Raw genomic sequence first — 20384 nt, forward strand, 5'->3', positions numbered from 1 at the left:
TTTCACATTTTTCACATTTTAGATTCACATCTAAAAATAAATGATTGAAATGGTGAAACAATGTTTGACAAATATATTTCTGACTCCACATTCCATCTCTGGTCTCCTCCACTACAATGCAATAGTTTCTTACACAGACGCCGATGAAATCAGCAGACTTTAAAGAAACAACCCCCTCAATCTTAGGGCTTCATTTATTGATATTCATCCATATCAATTAATAATGCAAAAAGTAGTCCCATACACTGGGAGACAAGGAACTACAAGGTACTAGACATTACATGCCTGAGACCCTTAAAATTATGATTTACTAATATAACAGTTGAGTAAGCAGTGAAGTTGGCTGTTTAGGACAAATAAACAAGAAAAGTAAGCACAATAAATGATTCCCTATGCAGTACTTTTTGAATGATATGGTTATGAAGTTGTGATTTATGGTGGCAATATGAGTTGCATATACCGGCAAAAAAAAAAAATCACTTTTGTGCCCCCCCCAATCCTGACATCGGATCTGCACCCCTGGCCATAGTGATCAACTGTGAACACTGCAATTTGGCTACATCACACAAGTGCCTGAGAGGGAGGCAGTGACATTTATTAAATGTACAGAAGAGGAGGCGGTTGCATGGCAGCATGGTGGTTTTAACCTGGGAACAGGCCATGGGGCAAAGGGAAGCTGCTGAGTCACTGATCCTTGCTCTCTCTGTGTAATGTGAAAGATACACCCTGGGCCCAGAGGTGTTAGGGTGGAAGATACTGAACATGCTTTTAATTTTGACACAGGGAGCATCTCCTCAACAGAGTTTTGAGTTTATAAAGCATTTATCGGCATAGAAACCCTTATAATGTCAGTTGATGGTGAGTTTAATTGTCAGATATCTTTAAAACATAAAATGTGGAAGATGACATCTAAAGAAAAACAGTGTTGAACTGTTCTGAATGGCAACACCTGATGATAGCACATCCAACGCATCATGTCAAGTCCCATGAAGAGAAATACTGGCCTACATTTTGCAACCAATGATGAATTAAAAAGGAAATTCCAATCCGGGTGTCCTCGTTCACCCCAAACACAGAGCCAATCGCTCCAGGAAGTGTGCAGCTTCTCTGGTTGTCAGTGTGTAACAATGTCACAATATGCAGTACACACTTACTGTAATGACATTAGAGTGACATCTATATAAAAAAAAAAAATTGAGATAACAGCTAAGAATGAAAGTAATTACACTATCAGTCAAATTTCTCTTTGCTTTACCGTTTTTTTGGCAAATGAATTGGACAGATAGGAGTGTAAAAGCATGTATCGCTTTTACAGTAAAGGCAGTAACATGTTGCAGTTAGGATTCTAGTGTATAATCACAGGGGCCAGTGTTATGCTAAGTGGGGCAGTACTTCATACTGTGTGACAGGTTTAGCCTCATGATATACTCTCCTCATATCCGCCTAGAAGCTTTTGTCATTTTTACTGTAACAGTAATGCTTCACTGCTCCTGTGTAGGATTCCAAAGTGCTGTAAGGTAGATAGATAGATAGATAGATAGATAGATAGATAGATAGATAGATAGATAGATAGATAGATAGATAGATAGATAGATAGATAGATAGATAGATAGATAGATAGATAGATAGATAGATAGACAGACAGACAAGACAGACAGACAGAAGACAGACAGACAGACAGACAGACAGACAGACAGACAGACAGACAGACAGACAGACAGACAGACAGACAGACAGACAGACAGACAGATAGATAGATAGATAGATAGATAGATAGATAGATAGACAGACAGATAGACAGATAGATAGATAGATAGATAGATAGATAGATAGATAGATAGATAGATAGATAGATAGATAGATAGATAGATAGATAGATAGATAGATAGATAGATGACTGTTAAAAATCAGATATAAAAAAGTGTGGATTAAAATCACCCTAATGCATCTTAAAGGATAATTTCTGTTTTTTACAACCTGGACCTTATTTCTAGCATAAAATACGACCATTTACTCACCCAGACAACTTTGGAGTCATTTGGAGTCGTTTTGACGAAATTAGCCCCAGTGGAGCGGCGCGTATATCCGTATAATGCGAGAACATGGGGCACGCAATGCAGCCTCTAAATAACACATTATCTGCCGCAAAACTCGTTCATTTTGACAATATTTTGTTATGATACACTAGTGCTATTCCCCTCCGAGCCCGTGGTGGCATGTTATCAACATCCTGCGCCTGTAGGTTGACTACTAACCTCTGATCTGGATGATGTCATCTCCGACCGTGGTGCGGCGCAGCTAACTTGCTACCGCTAATGCTATGGTTTGTTTCTGCGTGTTTCTGACTTGTCAGAACAAAATGAGCAGCTGGATGAAGCTCAGCTTCCACAGGCTTCCTCTCCGCAGCCTGGACTCACTAAAGCTCCGGCTAATTGAGCTAAAAATGGACCCATGCCGAAGCGGAATCATTATTATCAGAATGAGCTGGGCAGCGGTCGGAGATGACATCATCAGAGGTTAGTAGTCAACCTACAGACGCCGGATGTTGATAACATGCCACCACGGGCTCGGAGGGGAATAGCACTAGTGTATCATAACAAAATATTGGCGAAATGAACGAGTTTTGCGGCGGATAATGTGTTATTTAGAGGCTGCATTGCGTGCCCTGTGTTCTCGCATTATGTAAGGGATAATGTATAGTTCGGAGGTTGTTATGGAGAAATAAACCCCGACAGGTTGTATGGAACCCCGACGCGAAGCGGAGGCCGTGTTCTACATTATCCCGCTTAGAACACGGCCTACAACTAAATCATTCAATAATGTAACACAAAATAATGATAAAAAGAGATTTTATTCATGTAAAATTAGACCGTTGCTCGGGACGCCGCTCTGACCAGCGCAGCACAGAAAAGAGAAAGTATGCAGGATATTTACTTTATGTTTCATTTTTACCGTCATTAAACAGCTTCGGACTAATAGTGATGTTAGATAAATGACTTGTAACCTGTTACAGGGAGAGTGGAGGCTCCTTATTTCCACATCGTGGCTGAAAAGTAAACTTGCATCAGAACTTCTGACCGTGTCACAGCTCCTCTCCTCTCTGTAGCTCCGCGACACAAACGCACCCCATAATCTCTTGTTTATGACAGGTACGACTACACAAAATACATCGTAACGTGTATGGTAATCCATCGATCCACTGATTGATTATCAAAGGCTTCAAATGCACGAACGGGAGGAGGCTCAGCAAAACAGCGGCCGTGACCGGACATGCAGAGTCGGCCGTTGCTATGGAGTCCCTAGCAACGGTCCGCTCAGCGGTGGTCTATCGAGAAATAAACACCGCAGAATATTGGTGATTGACCAATCAGAATCGAGTATTCAAGAGAGCCGTGTTCTAAACGGATATACGCGCCGCTCCACTGGGGCTAATTTCGTCAAAACGACTCCAAATGACACCAAAGTTGTCTGGGTGAGTAAATGATTGTATTTTATGCTAGAAATAAGGTCCAGGTTGTAAAAAACTGAAATTATCCTTTAAAAAACTAGGTGCAGTGATCGGCCTCCAGAAGCGTTCATGGCCTTATTCCGTGCTGGTGACAGCCAGTCAGGTGACTCATGTACACTCTGCAGACGCTGAGGTCTGTGTGATTAAATACAGTGGGCAGATTGGGCTGCTGCCCCACTTCACACTTCCTCCCCGTTCCTCCTTTTCTCACTGTGCAGTGCTGGGAGACACGTCTGGTTAGGTAACGCCGGAGGAGACGTGGCTCCAACACCGACCCCGATTCACTGTATGCTTCATGTGCTTTGATTCCGCTCCATATGACGGCATACTGTAAATGGTGAGACTTAGTCACTTGAACCTGTGAGCGAGGTTACTGGTTAGAATTCCCAAATCAACTGTGTCAGGGACGACAACGGCTGCCAGTGTTGTGCTCCACAAAACCACATTTTAGACAAATGTGCAGCCAACCTTTCATCAACCGCCTGAGCTGCTGATTCTGTTTCAGTGACTTGAAAACCAGGGAGCAGGGGCCCAAGTTGTTGTTTTTTTTATCTCAACGCCTTTCTCTCCTGTTCAGCACCAGTTTCTAGAAGTAGAAGCACACACCGTTCCACCTGGGTCTGTCCTGCTCCTTCTCCCTCTGATTAATCTCTAATCTGCTGCACTGCTGCCCAACTGGTCAGCACCTGGGAGAGGGTGATAACACCATCCGGGCCACAGCCAGGCTTTATTATGATAACCAGAAACCCAAATTGCTGTTAGAGCATTTAGAGGTTGCACAGGTCCAGGGAAGGCTACTATAAACAAAGTGTAAATACAAGGTGTTTATTCAAGAGCCTGACTAATCCTGCACCCAGACATGCGCCTCAAGAGAAGTGACACATAGTCTCTCCCTCAGCACTACAGCAACAGTGACTCAACAAAACTGCAGGTAACCAAGCAAATACTTTGCTATAAAAGCATGCAATAACATTTACATGTCTGCCCTCTTTTCTGAAGAACTACAAGCAAAATGAAAAAGTCATTAACATCATCTTAAACCTTAGGGAGCTTGCCTTAATTAAGCAGCAACGCCGTTATACAATCATTTGTTCATGGGGCTCAGTGGTCGTCAAGGTTGTTGCTATTGTGCCGTGGGAGCTGAATAGTCGTAATCATCCAGATCTGTTACATTCAGTCCAATTACTTTGTTTTTCAGTGTGAGCTGAGCAGTGTCCAAGTTTGATGGAGTGAGATTTGAGGTTTTACTGTCGGAGCTGACTCATGGCCACCCAATATGCTGCTCCTCATAGATAGTCAGGGTCAGCTGTTGTTGGCTGACTATATAAATACGATTGTTTACCACGTGGCTGCAAAATATGTGAAAGAACAGAACAATGGGGCCACAGGAGGGGTTTGGCACTGGTGTTGCATGTTTGTTTTTTAGAGAATGGGGCGGGTGCATGAGTTCACACACTGTGATTACTATCTATCATTTTTTTCAGGGGGAATTATTGTCCACATTTTATCACTTAAAGGCCCCTTATCTTACACCTATCCAAATCAGTTTTATTTGGGCTGTTGTTCCATTAAAAGATGTATTAGTAGTTTTAAGAACTTCTTTCTTGAGCTCCGGCAACAACAAGTTGTTCAGCCAATCAGAAAAGAGTCTCTCTTTTGAACTGGTGGCATAAAAATACAGCAGATTTTGGATGAAAATCCAGAGAAACTGAATTCCATAAGGTGGGTTCAGGTGGGCGGGGCTTTGGCGTATGGTTGCAAGTGGTCACTTGTTTGTTGTGACATCACAAAGTTAAAATAGTCCCAGTGGGTCATTCTGTTTGATGTACAACTCCCAGACCACATGGTTTTACTTGACTCTGGTGATTCTCTTCACAGCCAGCTAAAGGCAGAATAAATTATGTTCCATTCACAGGATTTAAAGGGGGCATATTATGGCAATATCACTTTTTGAAGGCTCTTTATTTAGGTGTTTGTCTTGCCTTCCTGACCCCCAAATGCGAGAATTGACAAAACAAAAATCTGTGATGTGATCGCTGTGTTTGACCAGTGTTTTGGCTGGATTACACTTTTCACCTGCTGATTTGGAACAGTTGCCTGGGTTACTGTCCGACTGCATCCAATAAACTGAACTTTTCCAGAGAGTCATGCATCTTTGGGTTCAAGTGCTGTGTCTGTGTGTGAACAGCTGGTTATCAACTGGCCTCATTAAGCTTGTTCATGTGAAAGAGCTTGTTAATTATAGCAGCATCCTGAGTACCATGAGAAGAAATGCTGATACCTGCGGGTTAATATGGTTATAATGTACTAAAGTGATATTCAACAAGGTGAAACTAACAAGAGTAACAAGGTGCTTCATCAGCAGTGATGTGGACACTGAATACTGGACGGCTGTGGTAAAGATGGAGTTGAGCTGGGACCAGTTGAGATTACAGATACACGCAGCTGGAATGGATCAGCCATAGATACAGTGAAGTGAAGTCTTTTTTCTTTTCTTTTTTTTTCAATATGTTGCTACAAGCTATTATTTTTCAAAATTATTGCCTCAGCCCATATCGAACCACAGACAGCAATTATTTTAGCAGTTTTAATCAGTATTAGTTATAGTTACTACTTTACTTTCCCCAACTGAGTTAGAACCTAATTAAAGTAATTCCCAGGAAAAGTAACTATTGCGTTACTATTTTATAAAATTCTCAAATATGTCAAATGACTTGGACTTCCCTCTCTAACCCCGTTTATCTTTTACTAACCAACTGGGTCAGTATTCCTCCACACAGACAGGCTCCGCGACGCACTGTATCACTCTGATCCAAACAGCTGATAGGTGTTGCCAGATTGAGTGCTTTTTCTGCTACATATTAACACCTGATTACAGTGTGTTTTAGCTAGGTTTTTGCCCGGAAGGCTCTATGGAAATCTGGCACACTGAGAGAGCACCGTTCACAAACGCCAGAATGAACGCGTTCACAATAACGCTCATCAAGCGGAAATACAGTACATTCAGTTCACGTTTGCCCAAAATATGAACGAGTTCATGAACGATCGTTCATTGAACGCATTCAGGCACAACACTGCTCCTGTGCACCGTCCCCTGGAGGTTTTCCTGGGCATGTCCAACTGGGAGGAGAACAAAGGTCAGACCCAGAACTCGCTGATGGGATTATATATCTGTCCTAACCTAGGAACGCCTCAGGATCCCCCAGGAGGAGCTGGTAAGTGCTGCAGGACAGAGGGACGTCTGGAAAACCTCTCTTCACCTGCTGCCACCGTGACCCGGCTGGGATACGCCGGAGAAAACGGATGGATGGATATACCTGAGTCCGGGCTCTCAACTGCTGAGCTCATGGAACGAGAACAAGCAGCCAGATTCTGTGTGTGTGTGTAGGTAATTATGAGGACATTTTGTCGGACTAGGCACTCACATAGGAAGGACACCATGGAATTATGAAGACACCCCCAGTGTCCCCATAATTCAAGCAACGTATAAGCATTCAGGAAGCCGCCATTTAGCTGCTCCCGCTTTTTCTCGACATGTCCCGACAAATGCGGAAATCAGACTTTTTTTTGTGTGTGTGTGTGTGCTCCTGATCTCTATGTTCACCTCTGCTCTGCTGACGGTTGACTATACCCCCGAGGGTCCAGCGGCGGTCCAGCCTCTTCAGATGTGCCTTGCGTCTCTTAGTAACTGATGAGGATGAGGAGCAAACCAAAAGAGAAAACAAAACAAAAAAAAAGAAAAACAAACATGGAGTTAGTGTGAGAAGCATAAATTAGAAAAGTGAACAAAGCTGTTGTCAGTAGCAGAGGAAAGGTTTCTAAGGGACAAATAAACAGCTGCAAGGCAAATAACACCCAATTAATTCTATTTGTTTAACATGGTCAAGTCAGTGAATGTAAAGTGTTATTTATAATATTTACTGTGGATTGAGGCTAACCAGTGCTTACAGTTCTGTACCATCTGATCTGCAGTTATTGTATTTGTGTCATTCTATTGGCTGAACTGCAACAGTGGGGTCAGCCCTATAAACACAAACGCAATGAACTGACATCATTAGTGGTGTTTGCTCTTTTACAAAATGAGCTTCATTTATATTGACATTTCAGATGCATTTAATGATTTCTGAGTCTTAATTGGCCCAATTTCAGTCATTATTTCACACTTCAACACAGATTTGAGAACAGCCTTATTGAGAGATAAGCCACATTATCAGCTCAATCCATATCCTAAGTTTCGACTTAGTGTTGTTCAGGGACAGGAGAATGGACTTTGAGTTGTTAATAGATTGTAAAGCTTCACAGCAGCTGCAATAAATCCCATCACTGTATACCTAAAGTTGACTTTTGGTGGTGACAGAGTGCTGTTAGTACATTTACCATTTACATACTTCACCCCTCCTTTCTAACCCCCTCCCCCCTGACTGTAAAGAAAAACAAAAGTCACAGCTGACTGAAGTCATCAGCTTACTTTTTCCATTTTCTCCCCCTCACACATCATCACAGTCAGCTAGTGGGCATCTGGGTCCAGTGTTAGGTTTCAGTAAATGGAAGTAAATGGACAGCTACACCAAGATTGTCATAAACACACTCGCTGCCTCCGAGTCACACAAAGTGACAAAAAGAGCAGTTTCACGCTGTGCTGTCCAACCACAAACCTAAGCTAAGTCAAAGGAATTTTTCCCTCATAAAACTATAATTAGTTTGGACTGTGAAATGTTTAAAACGGGGGTAAAACGTCTTTTACAATACCCCAGAATCCTCGGTGGCATCTTTTAATCACTAGTTTTCTCTGACCAACGGTTCAGTTTACAATGATATAAAATGGAGAAAAGGAGCAAACACACTGCATTTGTTGTGGTTTCTTCACTCCATGACACAAATCTATTAAGCATGATGTTCCATTTCGAATGAAGTCTGAAACCACAAAAAAGAAAAAAAAAATCTGCCATTCCAGTGAGAAAATTTCAATGTATTTCAAGATTATTTTTAGAAAACAGTCTCAGAAGAAATTAGGGAGGTTGAGAATTTTGGCAGCATACTACATTCTACCCTGATGTGTTCAGACTGTGCTGATATGAACTGTGACCTGATGAGATCTACATCATAGATTCTAAACTGGTGAGTCGGGACCCAAGAGTCGGGTGAGTCATGAACAGCTCGTTGGAAAAAATATATATATACGTATATATATTCGACATGCATGTTGGACTTTTATTCTGAAAAAACGTATTTCGACAGGCATGCGTCAGAAACGTGCAGCACGGTAGCAATGGTAACTGTCATTTGATTGTTCTCTTTAAATTTGTATCAATGCTTGGAGATGTGAAAACATCTCCTGTTGCGGGTCTTTTCTTTTTTTGTGTAGTTTTTATATTCATCTTATTCACTTTTGTACATACAGTTGTCATGGTCCTCCTCGGTTTCTTATTAATATGCTCTGACATGCACTTTGCACATGAAAATATGCTTATTTATGTTGAGAAAGATGACGTACTTTGGAGTTTTTCGAAGGCTATTTTTGAAAAATAAATTGGCTTGGATTGAATCCTATGAAAGTGGGTTGCAATTTAATAATCTTGATAAATGTGTGTCCCAGGGTGAGAGTAGCTGAGAACCCCTGGTCTACATAATATTATGTCAACAGGATCTACTGTTCTATAGTCTGTAGCTATTTTGTGCATCCACTCCTTATTAGTTCTGACATTGTTAAGGTGAGACACTACAGGAAAAAACACACTGGCTATTTTTCTTCCTTAACATATTCTTTCATAAAAGTCAAACAAAATGGTAGAAAATCCACATTAAGGTGGTTATTTTACTTCATTTTGTCTCTTTTGTTGGTAGATTTCTCCTAAATTCACCAAAAGTTAGCAGCTACTGTGCTGTTCCTGTTTGACCCATGTCATGTCAGGTATCATTGTAAAGCTCACTCTCTCCTGAACAATTCTGTATGCTCCAAAAATTGTCACCTCCTCCGTATCCGCAACCAATCGTAAAAGTACCATTTACATTAACAATCTATGGAATTTTACAGTACAAGTCTTTAAAGGCCGTTTTCTCAAAATGAGTCTTTCCTCAGACTCTGGACCTGAAATCTCCACTTCAGCAGCACTTAGAGACACCAAACCTTCCAGTTTTATTCCTGTCTATATTCTGAAGGTTTTTACAAAGGGGATTGTTAATATATCATTCACAGCCTGATTTATACAACAATCTATTCCTAAAAACAGGGCAGAATTAGATTTTTTAGGGCTGGTGACAGAATTTTCTCATTTACAAAGTGATAAAAAGAGATATCCAAAATCCCCTCTGTAAAAACTTCTGACTCTAATATGTCAATAAAATAAAACAAGAATTGGCTATATCCATTTTTCAGATTTTGGTTCTGGAAATGTATGCAAATTAGCACATATTTCATCAGATGTTGCCTCATTTACATATTTAAACATAAAATTTGACAAAACTTGTAATACTAAAAATATTTGTCTTAAAGTAAGTGATAAACTTGGGAAGTTTCATGGTGATATCTGTTATTTAAAATGTTTACCCTATTCACCTGTAGTGTCTCCCCTTATACAGTAAAGTAGCAGTTATAACATGATGTGCAATCTGCCTATGTTGCTGCGATCCCTGAGGCCATATACGTAAGAGCAAACACCCAGACATAAATGACTCTTATCTTCTCTCTGTCTATAAACCATGGTAATCTCATTCCTTCTGTCAAGTTTCTCCATCTTCTGTCCACCCTTATCGCTCCATCTTCTCCTCCTGCTTGACATCTGCCCTCTCTCTTTGTGTGCGTCTGCTCCTTGTCATTTCCTCTCCCTTTTGATTTCCTCTCTGCTTCCATCCATTCCACTAAGCACCACCCTAATCCTGTTGACCTCCTAATTGAAATATCAGCTAAGGGGGAAGGCACAAAGGGAAATGTTATTCCGAGGTAATTTCAGCGAGGCCCGGGCAGCGCCTGTCGGTTCCTCTCCAGCGAGCCGAGCTGTCAGTGGAATTAGGTTACAGACCACGCCGAGATAATGAAATGTAAGAGACAACAGGAAGTGAGAAGGGGGAGATCAGAAATAAGAAGTGACGATGTGTGCAAACACAAAGACACCAGGCCTAATGGGACAGAGGATTGGGGGGGTGGGGGGTGTCAGGGGAAGAGGAGAAAGAGTGTGTGTGTATTATTGTGTGTGTTTTCATGTGTTAGGGGCTCTGGGCTCTCATCTTCAAAGCCACAGTTTTAGTGTCAGGAACAGAGTCAGATTTAGGGTCGAGTTAGAAGGACTAAGTTTTGCTGAGTGTCAACAAGTGTCATCACAAAGAAAGAGGCATGTGTGTGTGTATGTCTATGTGTGTGTGTGGGTGTGTGTGTGTGTGTGTGTGTGTGTGTGTGTGTGTGTGTGTGTGTGAGAGCGGGAGCTTGGGCACTTCCCACATAAATTCACTTGAGTGCATTGTGTAACAGTGAAGGAGGACAGTGAGAAAACCTTTTAACATCGCTGTCAGATCCAGCCACACTTTAAGAATGACTCCACTTTATTACACAGCGGTGTGAATAAAGTATCTTAATGCTTCACTGCTTGTGTTTCTTGCCCTGTTTCTCTGTATCACTGCTGCTGTGTTCCTCAAAATCTCAGCAATTCACTGAGCACTCCACTCACAATATACAGTATTTATGATATAATAACCATAATATAAAACTGGATAGTTCAGGAAGAGATTCTGTTGTTTAATCATGCAGTAGCAGCTAATGCTACTGTAGAAGCAAAGCACCTTTGTTGATTACATGAGTCTTTATTTGAGAATGTTGAGAGGTAACTGTTGTTACCATGCTGGAGTGATGTTGCTATGTGCTGTTTTGCTGTTGGAGTTATTATTATGGAGACTCTTTTGAGTATGTTTTAGTATAGACAAGAACAGTGGGAAATTCTTTCTTTTATACTACTTACTTCAGTTAAATTGAAAACTTTTTAAGACCTTTTTAATACCATTTTAAAGGGGAACTATGCAGGTCTGTTGCTTTGTTTTGCTAACCCTCCTCCTGGCCATGTGCATTTGTTTTCAACAAAGCCTGGAACAAGTTACAAATCATTTATTTAACCATCACAATTAACTCTTGAGCTGTTTCATTAATGTAAAAATGTAGCATAGTTCCACAAAATTTAAAATCTAACCTCTGATGGAAATAGAGACCAAAAGTCAAAATATACTCTTTCCAATTAAAGGCACTGAGTGAGGTGAGGTCAAATGAAAATAATCAGTTGAGTTCAAGAACATTTTTCAAATGTGTTTGCTGATGTGAAAAAAGAACAAAAATATTATTGTCCTAAATGATATTTATTGGATTAGGGTCAGAGGTTTGTCATTAGTCATGTGATGCGTCCATCTGTCTATCTGTTTAAGGAAACCTGGCACCAGAGCACAGTATCTGCTTTTTAGGGGTAAAATGTAAAATATGTGGTCATATATTTAATTGCATGAATATTACTTAATGAAAACCTGTCAAATCTGTGTATTTTCACTAATCGACCTATAACACATTTGGAAGGCAAATCAAAAAACTTTAAAGCCATTTTTCTCAGTTTCACTGTTTGCGTAGTTACTGCGGTCTGGCTTAGTAGGGCAGAGTACCTACATACCAGAAATTCTTGCGATGACGTGAATATCGTGAATATAATTAATGACGTCCATTTAAAGACAGCAATGTTTAAGACGTAAACAAACTGAGCTTAAGACAGTTTAATACTTTTTAAGGTCTTTTATTAGTAAATTTGTCTTTAAGACTTTTTAAGGACCCGCGGTCACCCTGTCGTATCATTACCAGTTTCAAATGGCTGTTTGAGGCTCATGACTTTATGCTGGTGTTATTCACTTGTGGTGGTTAAGGTTAGAATTAGGACTGAAGAGAACTGCCCTACCTTGTTCCATTACAACACACTCCTGCACATAAATTATGCATGTGTGTATTAACAGACAGGATTTTGTAAGTATTTCTAAACAGGCATGTGGTCATACTTTTATTTATCTCTCCTTGATTCCTTTGTCTGAGAGCACATAGGAGCTGATGGCACAGTGATGAAACGCTAAACTCCAGCAGTTAGACAGACTAAACATTTGGAAGGAAAGGGTCACAACAAAACAAGACTCCTGCAAGAGCTGCAGCCTCCCAGGGGAGGACAAAGGAATTTTCTGCGGTGCCAAAATATTGCAAACCCCTTGGCTGCAGTGTGGTACCATTTCACCATTGTGAGCTGCGACAGGTCTAGGAGGTTCCTAATACGTGACTGGGAGTGTGTTTGTGAGTGTGTGCAAGTCAATTTTGTTTACTGTGTTTGGACTGAAATGTGAGCAAACCCTATAAGCTGTTATTGAGAAAACATGTCCTGTTCTTCTCAAATAACAACCAGAATGACATTTATGTCTTTGTGTTTTATGAATCTAATGATGTTGTGTTTGTGTGTGTGTGTGTGTGTGTGTGTGTGTGTGTGTGTGTGTGTGTGTGTGTGTGTGTGTGTGTGTGTGTTCGTGTCTGTGCTAACCCTCTCCAGTCCTGGAAGTGCCAAGATCCAAATCATCTCTAGTTCCATTCTGGGAGTCCAGGTATGTGGCCGGCACCCAGCCCTGCTCTTCTGCTGTGCTGACAAACCACCAACCTAGAAAGAGAGAGATAGAGAGAGAAAGAAAGATGGGGAAAGAGAGAGATGAACATTTTAGTGCTGCTAATAAACACCAAGTCCTCAGGGACGGCACTGAGCGTCATTCCAAAAATGATTTACAGCAAACAATGGAAATTACTCATCATCATCTTTTGCTATTGTCTGTCAGATGTAGCAGGATGCACTGACTGTAAATGAGCGTGCATTGGCACTACTACTGCACATTCAGCTTGTGTAAAAAAAAAATGCATGCCTAATATTTTGGGCTGGTGTGTTGCTGTTATCCTCCAAGCTGCAGAGATCAGCCTGGTGCAGTATGACAGGGTGGCAGCACGGTGCTGCCAGGGAGAGGCTGCTGTCAGCATGGCAACACACTCATAGTGATGATGTTCAGCAGATACATGTTTACCATGCTCACAGTCTCACCATAAATTGAGCATAACTAAAATTCTGACCAGATGTTAAGTCTTACAAGACATTAGTTAGGACATCACCAGATAATAACAGGGGGCATGAATGAAAAACAACACACACAAACACACACACACAATACAGGCAATTTAACCAGTCGAACTAGTGTGCATGTCTTTGGACTGAAAAAATGTTTGTTTGTTTGTAGCGGAAGCTTCTTGAAGCTCCTCTTCCCGGTTCGTCAAATTTGGACGAACTGGGAACAGGAGCTTCCGCTACAAACAAGCTTGAAATATAGACTTATTTAATTTTTTTCGGGACAATTTCGCATTTCGGGGCTTCAATACAAGACGGACATTACATACGAGCAGCATGGAGGTATTTGGATGTTTTTTCGTGTGTCGTTTTGTTACGAAGACAGTTGGTATCCATTTGCAACCGTTATATGGACATGTACTGCTACGCTGAGACCCCCTGTAACTCAGAGAAGCCACGGATAACTCTGAAACTTCTCCCAGCCCTTAGTCGACATGAGGGTGAGTAGATAATGAGTGAAATTTCAATTTTGAGTGAACTATTCCTTTAATATAATAATCAATTATTGTTGTAGCTCTACATGCAAACTCAGAATGGCCCCAGGCCCGAGAATAAACCTTGTTGCTGAGAGGTGAGAAGCTATAACCACCACTGTGCCACCCTCAGCACATTTATTCTGAGAGAACTTTCCACATTCACCAATCTTAGGCATGACCACACTTTGGTGGTTTGATCCAGACCTGTCAAAGGAGTTCTGTGGTTTATCAATCAGTATAATCAATCAGTCGATGGATATTTTATTACTTTCGAGCCATTCTGACTTTAAAAACCCTACATACATCTTGGAAAGAGACTTAATTATGCACTGATTAGCAGGTACTGTACCACAGCCTGTACTCCACATAACAGACCAACATGTCCAGGTGTTCACCACAACCTGATTCCTGGCCACAGAATCTTTCCAAAGGGAGATAGGAGACAGATCACATCTGTTCCAGTCTACTGTGAATCATGCGCCTTCATCGCATTATCACCCAGGTTACCCAACATCATTGGAGCAACAGACTGTACTCATCTGCATTAAAGAACTTTCCTCTGATGTATTTCTATTCCTAATCTGCAAGAAGTATTTCTCCATCAACATCTATATTATAAAACATGCTAAGTAAAGGTTGCTAAATGCATGCAGCATATCATTACTGTATCTGGCACCTGCAGAGAGCGTGCATGCCAATCAACAATTTCATTTAGATATGAATTTGTTTTTAGATTTTTTGGCACGGTTTGAAGATATTTCAGCATGTCCTGTTTGAAGGACTGCGTCAGACAGCACTTGTGTGGATGAGAGACGACAGATGGTGCTGGCTGTGCAGAGTCTAACTGATCTTCATCTGAATAAAAAAAAGTGTTGTTTGACAGTCCCTCCACATAGTTTATATTTACAACATTTGGAAAAAGGAAATTAAAAATGGATGAGGGATGATGGAGAATTTCCCCCAAAATCTGATTTGTAAGCTGTGTCCATGTTAATGTCGTTACCAGTACAGCAGGTTTGTTTTCTGGGGAGCATCTTCCACTGCAGTTCTTCATATTACAACATCATATTGACCAAAACCACCACTGACATTGGACTGACATATTGGGCCAGGCACATGACACAGTGTAGAATTTATTTTTACCTTTTTTTTGAAATCTTACCACTTTTTTGTAGATTTTTGTGTTTGTTTTTGAGAATTTTAACCACTCTTTTCTAGAAATGTTTAAAACATTTTTGGAGAAATTGTAGCCTACCACTTTTTTCCAGAAATGTCTCTATAATATTTACAAAAAATCACACCATTGGCCCTAATATGAACGTACATTGACTAAAAAAGTTATGTTCTTCAGACTCAGAACAAATATTTGTGGTGTTTGCATCAACATTTTGTCCAGTGGGGGTCTGTGGTCTGATTTGTGTCCGGTTAGGGGTCCTTTATGTGAAAAGGTTTGAGAACCTGTACGGTCTGATCACTGCATCAGATGTGGCACATGTCTGTACAAAATAAAGTGAAAGAAATGCAAGACAAGAACATGAAAGGCCAGTCATCTGCCAATCCCTCCTGTAGAGGCTTTAAAATGTTTTAAAAAGTTTATCCATTCAATAGATTCTGAGATATTTCACTCTGGACCAAAAACTGCCACCTCAGCGTATAGCGCTAAAGAAAAACGTCCAGGGCTCACCAAGGTAATTAAGCTTTTTTCTCAGTGTTTATTCAAAATTCCACTGCAATCGATCCAGTAGTTGCCAAGATATTTCAGTCCGGTCCACATTTTCCCAGACTACCTATCCTTTGTTTCTTTTCCCAAATCTGACTAATCTGACTTGAGGGAGTCTGATGGAGCAGAAAGTCTTTCCGCTCAGGAATGAATCAAATGTCATGGTATAACATTACACTGGTGCACATTTACGTTTCAGTTTGCCTTCTCATCCACACCCTGACCAAACCGTGTACAGAGCACTGATTAGTCCTGTTTCTTGTCACACCTACACTTTTCTGTTACAGTATTCGGTAGTATTGTTAGTCACAAAAGCACATCAGTTATTAAGTCACATTGTTTTGCAGTATTTTACAGTATTGCACCTGGGTTGACAGCTGGCTCTGCCTGAGGCTGCAGTGATATTACTGCATGTATCATTGTATTTTTCTTTTTACCACGGGAAACTGATAAAAGACATATTTCTGTTTACAGCAGCCTAGAGGAACATCTTTATGAGCACACTGCAGCTCAACCAAAATAAGTGGTGTAATGCCTTGTTTGTGAGCATGTATAATGTAATACACAGCATTATCCCAGTGAGTGTTACAGTATAGCAAAAGAGTGAGTGGAACCACACAGAAAAGTGAAACAAAAATGAAAACTGAATATTATACTTTTTCTTTTCAAACTGACTCCAGCAGCAAATGAGGTCATCCAGCGTATTTACAACCATGTGGCTCAGCTCTGTGCTGCGGTTGGAGAAGCCTGGGTGAATCAACACATCACGCCCTTTTTAATTACCCAGTCAGACACTAATCACATAAACAGGGATCATGAATGGTGTGGAAACTATGCCTGTATAACTTGGTGCTGTATCACAGAGAATGAAAGAGGAACAAGAGAAAGTATATTCTCACTTTGTTAATCAGTCACAGTGTAGCCAAGTGTACAGCAGAGCCACAAAGACGGTGAAATCTGACAGGAATATAGAACATGTGTCTTTTAAAAAATTTGATTTACAGTAGCAGCATAATCCAGTGCAGTTACAATGGTAATCCATTTACTTCAGATTAACTTGGTTTTAGCACTGAAAGGGAATATTTTTGAAGTATTGATAATTTGGTTATGTTCATTATCTATTTAACTTTTAACAATTTAATCACTGACATACTCAGAAAGTAAATTTTCAGTGCTGTTGACATGTGCTATCCATTAAAGATAAAGCGTTTTCCAGAGAAGCTCTATGTGTGCTGTGCTGTGTAGTCCCACCTCCCACATTGCATGTGTGTCAGACTGGTGTGATGTACAGTCACCCATCTACAAAGTCAGTCTGCAGTCTAAACAGTAATACATTAAAATTGAATATTCATTCTAGATTTAGTGACAATAAACAAAACAAAAAATTCACCAATACCGATCTGTCTTTTCAATCCCACTGCCAATACCTGATACTTATCTGATACCACTGGTGAATTAATGAACTGTGTATTTGCCATATGGCAGACAGTGAAGGCATCAGGCTTCACTTTTACATTACCTCTCTACAGTAATTTTCTAAAATGTTGTTGCTCTGTGTTTGTTTGTTATTGCATGCTGCACGCCTCACAAATAGAACTGAAGTGAATGGATCAGTGTCATGGATCAGACCCATTATCCAATACCTGGTCCATATTTAGTCGATATCTGGGCCGATATCTGATAATATGTAGGAATTCCCCCCATCTAGCGGTGCGGTTGCATATCGGAACATATTCTTGATGTTGCATTCACGTGAAATCGGGCAGACGTCAGACAGACAACAGACGCTGCATGTAACAGGATAAACAAGTATCTATGTAAACAAGTGGTCCGCCAGCACGAGACAAAACAATATGTTGTCATGGTGATGTCGTATTGTTTACCTGACCCACGTTTTACAGTCTTTCCCTCGTCGAGTAAAATTATATCCGGTTGGTTTGCCGATGGCCGTCTGCCTGACTGTACCTGAATGCAACATTAGTGCCTCCGTCCTTCCTCACACTACACAGTGGTGACAGTTTTAACAGGCGCTACCTGGAAAACTTTCTCCCCGAGCCGACAGCTCCGCTGAGTTTCCGTGGTTACCTACGGTCACGCTGCCACTCAACGTAAAAAATGGCGATGCAACATGGCCGCCTCGGTTTGGTGCGTCACCCACTTATGTATTTGTAACGACTTGTAACAACTCATTCTAAGGTACGAGAAAGCTTTCATTTGTATGCGGGTGTGATTCAACTTCAAATACGTATTTATTAAAGCAATATTTGATTTTTGCTAATAAAAAGCCAAATAAGTTACATACTGGGGCTTTAATATTGCATCAGTGCATCCCTACCAACAATCATTCAATTATCACTGAGCAGACACAGTGGAGGAGCCAGCCCAGCTCCTCCTTCCTTATACAGTACTGTACCTACTGTGTATAGGCACAGAGAGGCCTGAGGCGCCCTGATTGAAAGCTTATGTGCAACCTATACATAAATACACCTTCTTCCAATGCACACACACACACACACACACACACACACACACATACACACCAATAGGGGTAAGAGGGGACCTGTCATCCCAAGCTGCCAAGAGGGGTCTTATGTTTCTGCTTATTTTGAAAAACCAAAAATGGAATATAAAATTGACTTTTAAGGTGTTTTACCATAATATTACTGAAAATGTGACTTTTAATTATTTTTAAAGAAATTGCCAAGAGGGGACTTGGATCTCTGAGCGACATTTACCTATCAAAGAGTGGACCTCCACATACTGCAGTGGAGCTGTCTGCACCCATTCATTCATCTAACGACCCATTCACCTAATGAGTCTTTGTTTACAACAATGACTTTCTCAGTTTCTTTCAAGAATGAATAATATAACTTGAGAGTTATCATTACTTATTTTAAAGTCTCTGTAATACAAATTATATATTTAAATAATCATGGCCACATTTGAGAGTAAATATTTTTTTATTGAATTGCATGCAATTCAGAAGTAACATGGCTGCATGCACTAATATCAAGTTCTGCAGTATAAGCAACAACATTTACTTAAAACCAGCTTTAATGAATGAATTCCTTTTTTCTTAACAAAGATAATTTGCTTGTCTGTCTTTACTCATCCATAATGAATCTGTATTTATGAGGATGTATTTTATTTACTGTTTTACATTACAGAAAAAGGTCCACACTTGGTTTATATGGAATGACAGGGGTCCACTGTTGGTTGGTGCATAATGATACAAGTGCCCACTTAGTTAGCATGAAGTGAAATACACACTCCATCATGTATGAATAAGAAAGAAATAAGCAAAAGTGATCATCCGTAAGAGAAGTTTTTCATCAAAACTTAACACAAACATTTCTAATAAAGTAGCACCAATAATGTTGTAATTATTTTTAAATGTTGAGTGTACTACTGCAACACACATATCTAGTCTATTAATTTTTCCCCTACAAGAGTTTTATATTCCTTGACTGCATTGTTGTTATAGGAAAAATATTTGAATTAAAACTCAGGGTTTTAGGTCACATTTAATGTACTTCCATCATGAATCTGTATTTATGAGGATGTATTTTATTTACTGTTTTACATTACAGAAAAAGGTCCACACTTGGTTTATATGGAATGACAGGGGTCCACTGTTGGTTGGTGCATAATGACACAGGTTCCCACTTAGTTAGCATGGAGTGAAATACACACTCCATCATGTATGAATAAGAACGAAATAAGCAAAAGTGATCATCCGTAAGAGAAATTTTTCATCAAAACTGAACACAAACATTTCTAATAAAGTAGCACCAATAATGTTGTAATTATTTTTAAATGTAGGGTGTACTACTGCAACACACATTTCTACAGTCTATTAATTTTTCCCCTACAAGAGTTTTATACTCCTTGACTGCATTGTTGTTATAGGAAAAATATTTGAATTAAAACTCAGGGTTTTAGGTCACATTTAATGTACTTGCATCATGAATCTGTATTTATGAGGATGTATTTTATTTACTGTTTTACATTACAGAAAAAGGTCCACACTTGGTTTATATGGAATGACAGGGGTCCACTGTTGGTTGGGGCATAATGACACAAGCTCCCACTGAGATAGCACGGAGCGACATACACACTCCAGCATGGGTGGATAAGCAGAAATGAGAGAAATTGCTAAGTTTTAAAGGGACAGTATGGGACTTTATTGGCTTTTTATTGACAAAAATCAAATATCGCTTTCATAAATACGTATTTCACTGAAGTGGAATCGCGCCCGCATACAAACGAGCGCTTTCTCGTACCTTAGAATGAGATGTTACAAGTCGTTACAAACATACAGGGGGGGGTTCACCGAACCTTCTCTGCCATGTTGAATCGCCATGTTTTACGTTCAGCGTCACCGTGGCTGTAAGTAACCACAAACTCGGGCCGCCGGAGCTTCTCGGCTCGGGGAGAAAGTTTTCCAGACAGCGCCTGTTAAAACTGTCACCACCGTGTAGCTAGTGTGAGGAAGGACGGAGGCACTGGTGTTGCCT

General features: G+C 40.4%; 1 protein-coding gene across 5 annotated transcripts in view; it reads right to left on the bottom strand.

Annotated features, from left to right (window-relative positions):
* Positions 1 to 20384, bottom strand: part of sh3pxd2aa (SH3 and PX domains 2Aa) — a 145746-nt gene that overhangs the window by 12217 nt on the left and 113145 nt on the right. For 4 of the 5 annotated variants that reach the window (XM_085799464.1, XM_085797925.1, XM_085797030.1 and 1 more), the window contains 2 exons: positions 13048 to 13161; positions 7113 to 7196 (listed from right to left, as the gene is read on the bottom strand). In XM_085799464.1, the coding sequence (XP_085655590.1) occupies positions 7113 to 7196; positions 13048 to 13161 (198 nt within the window). The remainder of the gene's footprint in view (positions 1 to 7112; positions 7197 to 13047; positions 13162 to 20384) is intronic. The other variant, XM_085798787.1, reaches the window with a different exon arrangement.

The sequence above is a fragment of the Trachurus japonicus genome, chromosome 1, assembly GCF_045865225.1.
Source record: "Trachurus japonicus isolate A0001 chromosome 1, Traja_1.0".
Taxonomy (NCBI): domain Eukaryota; kingdom Metazoa; phylum Chordata; class Actinopteri; order Carangiformes; family Carangidae; genus Trachurus; species Trachurus japonicus.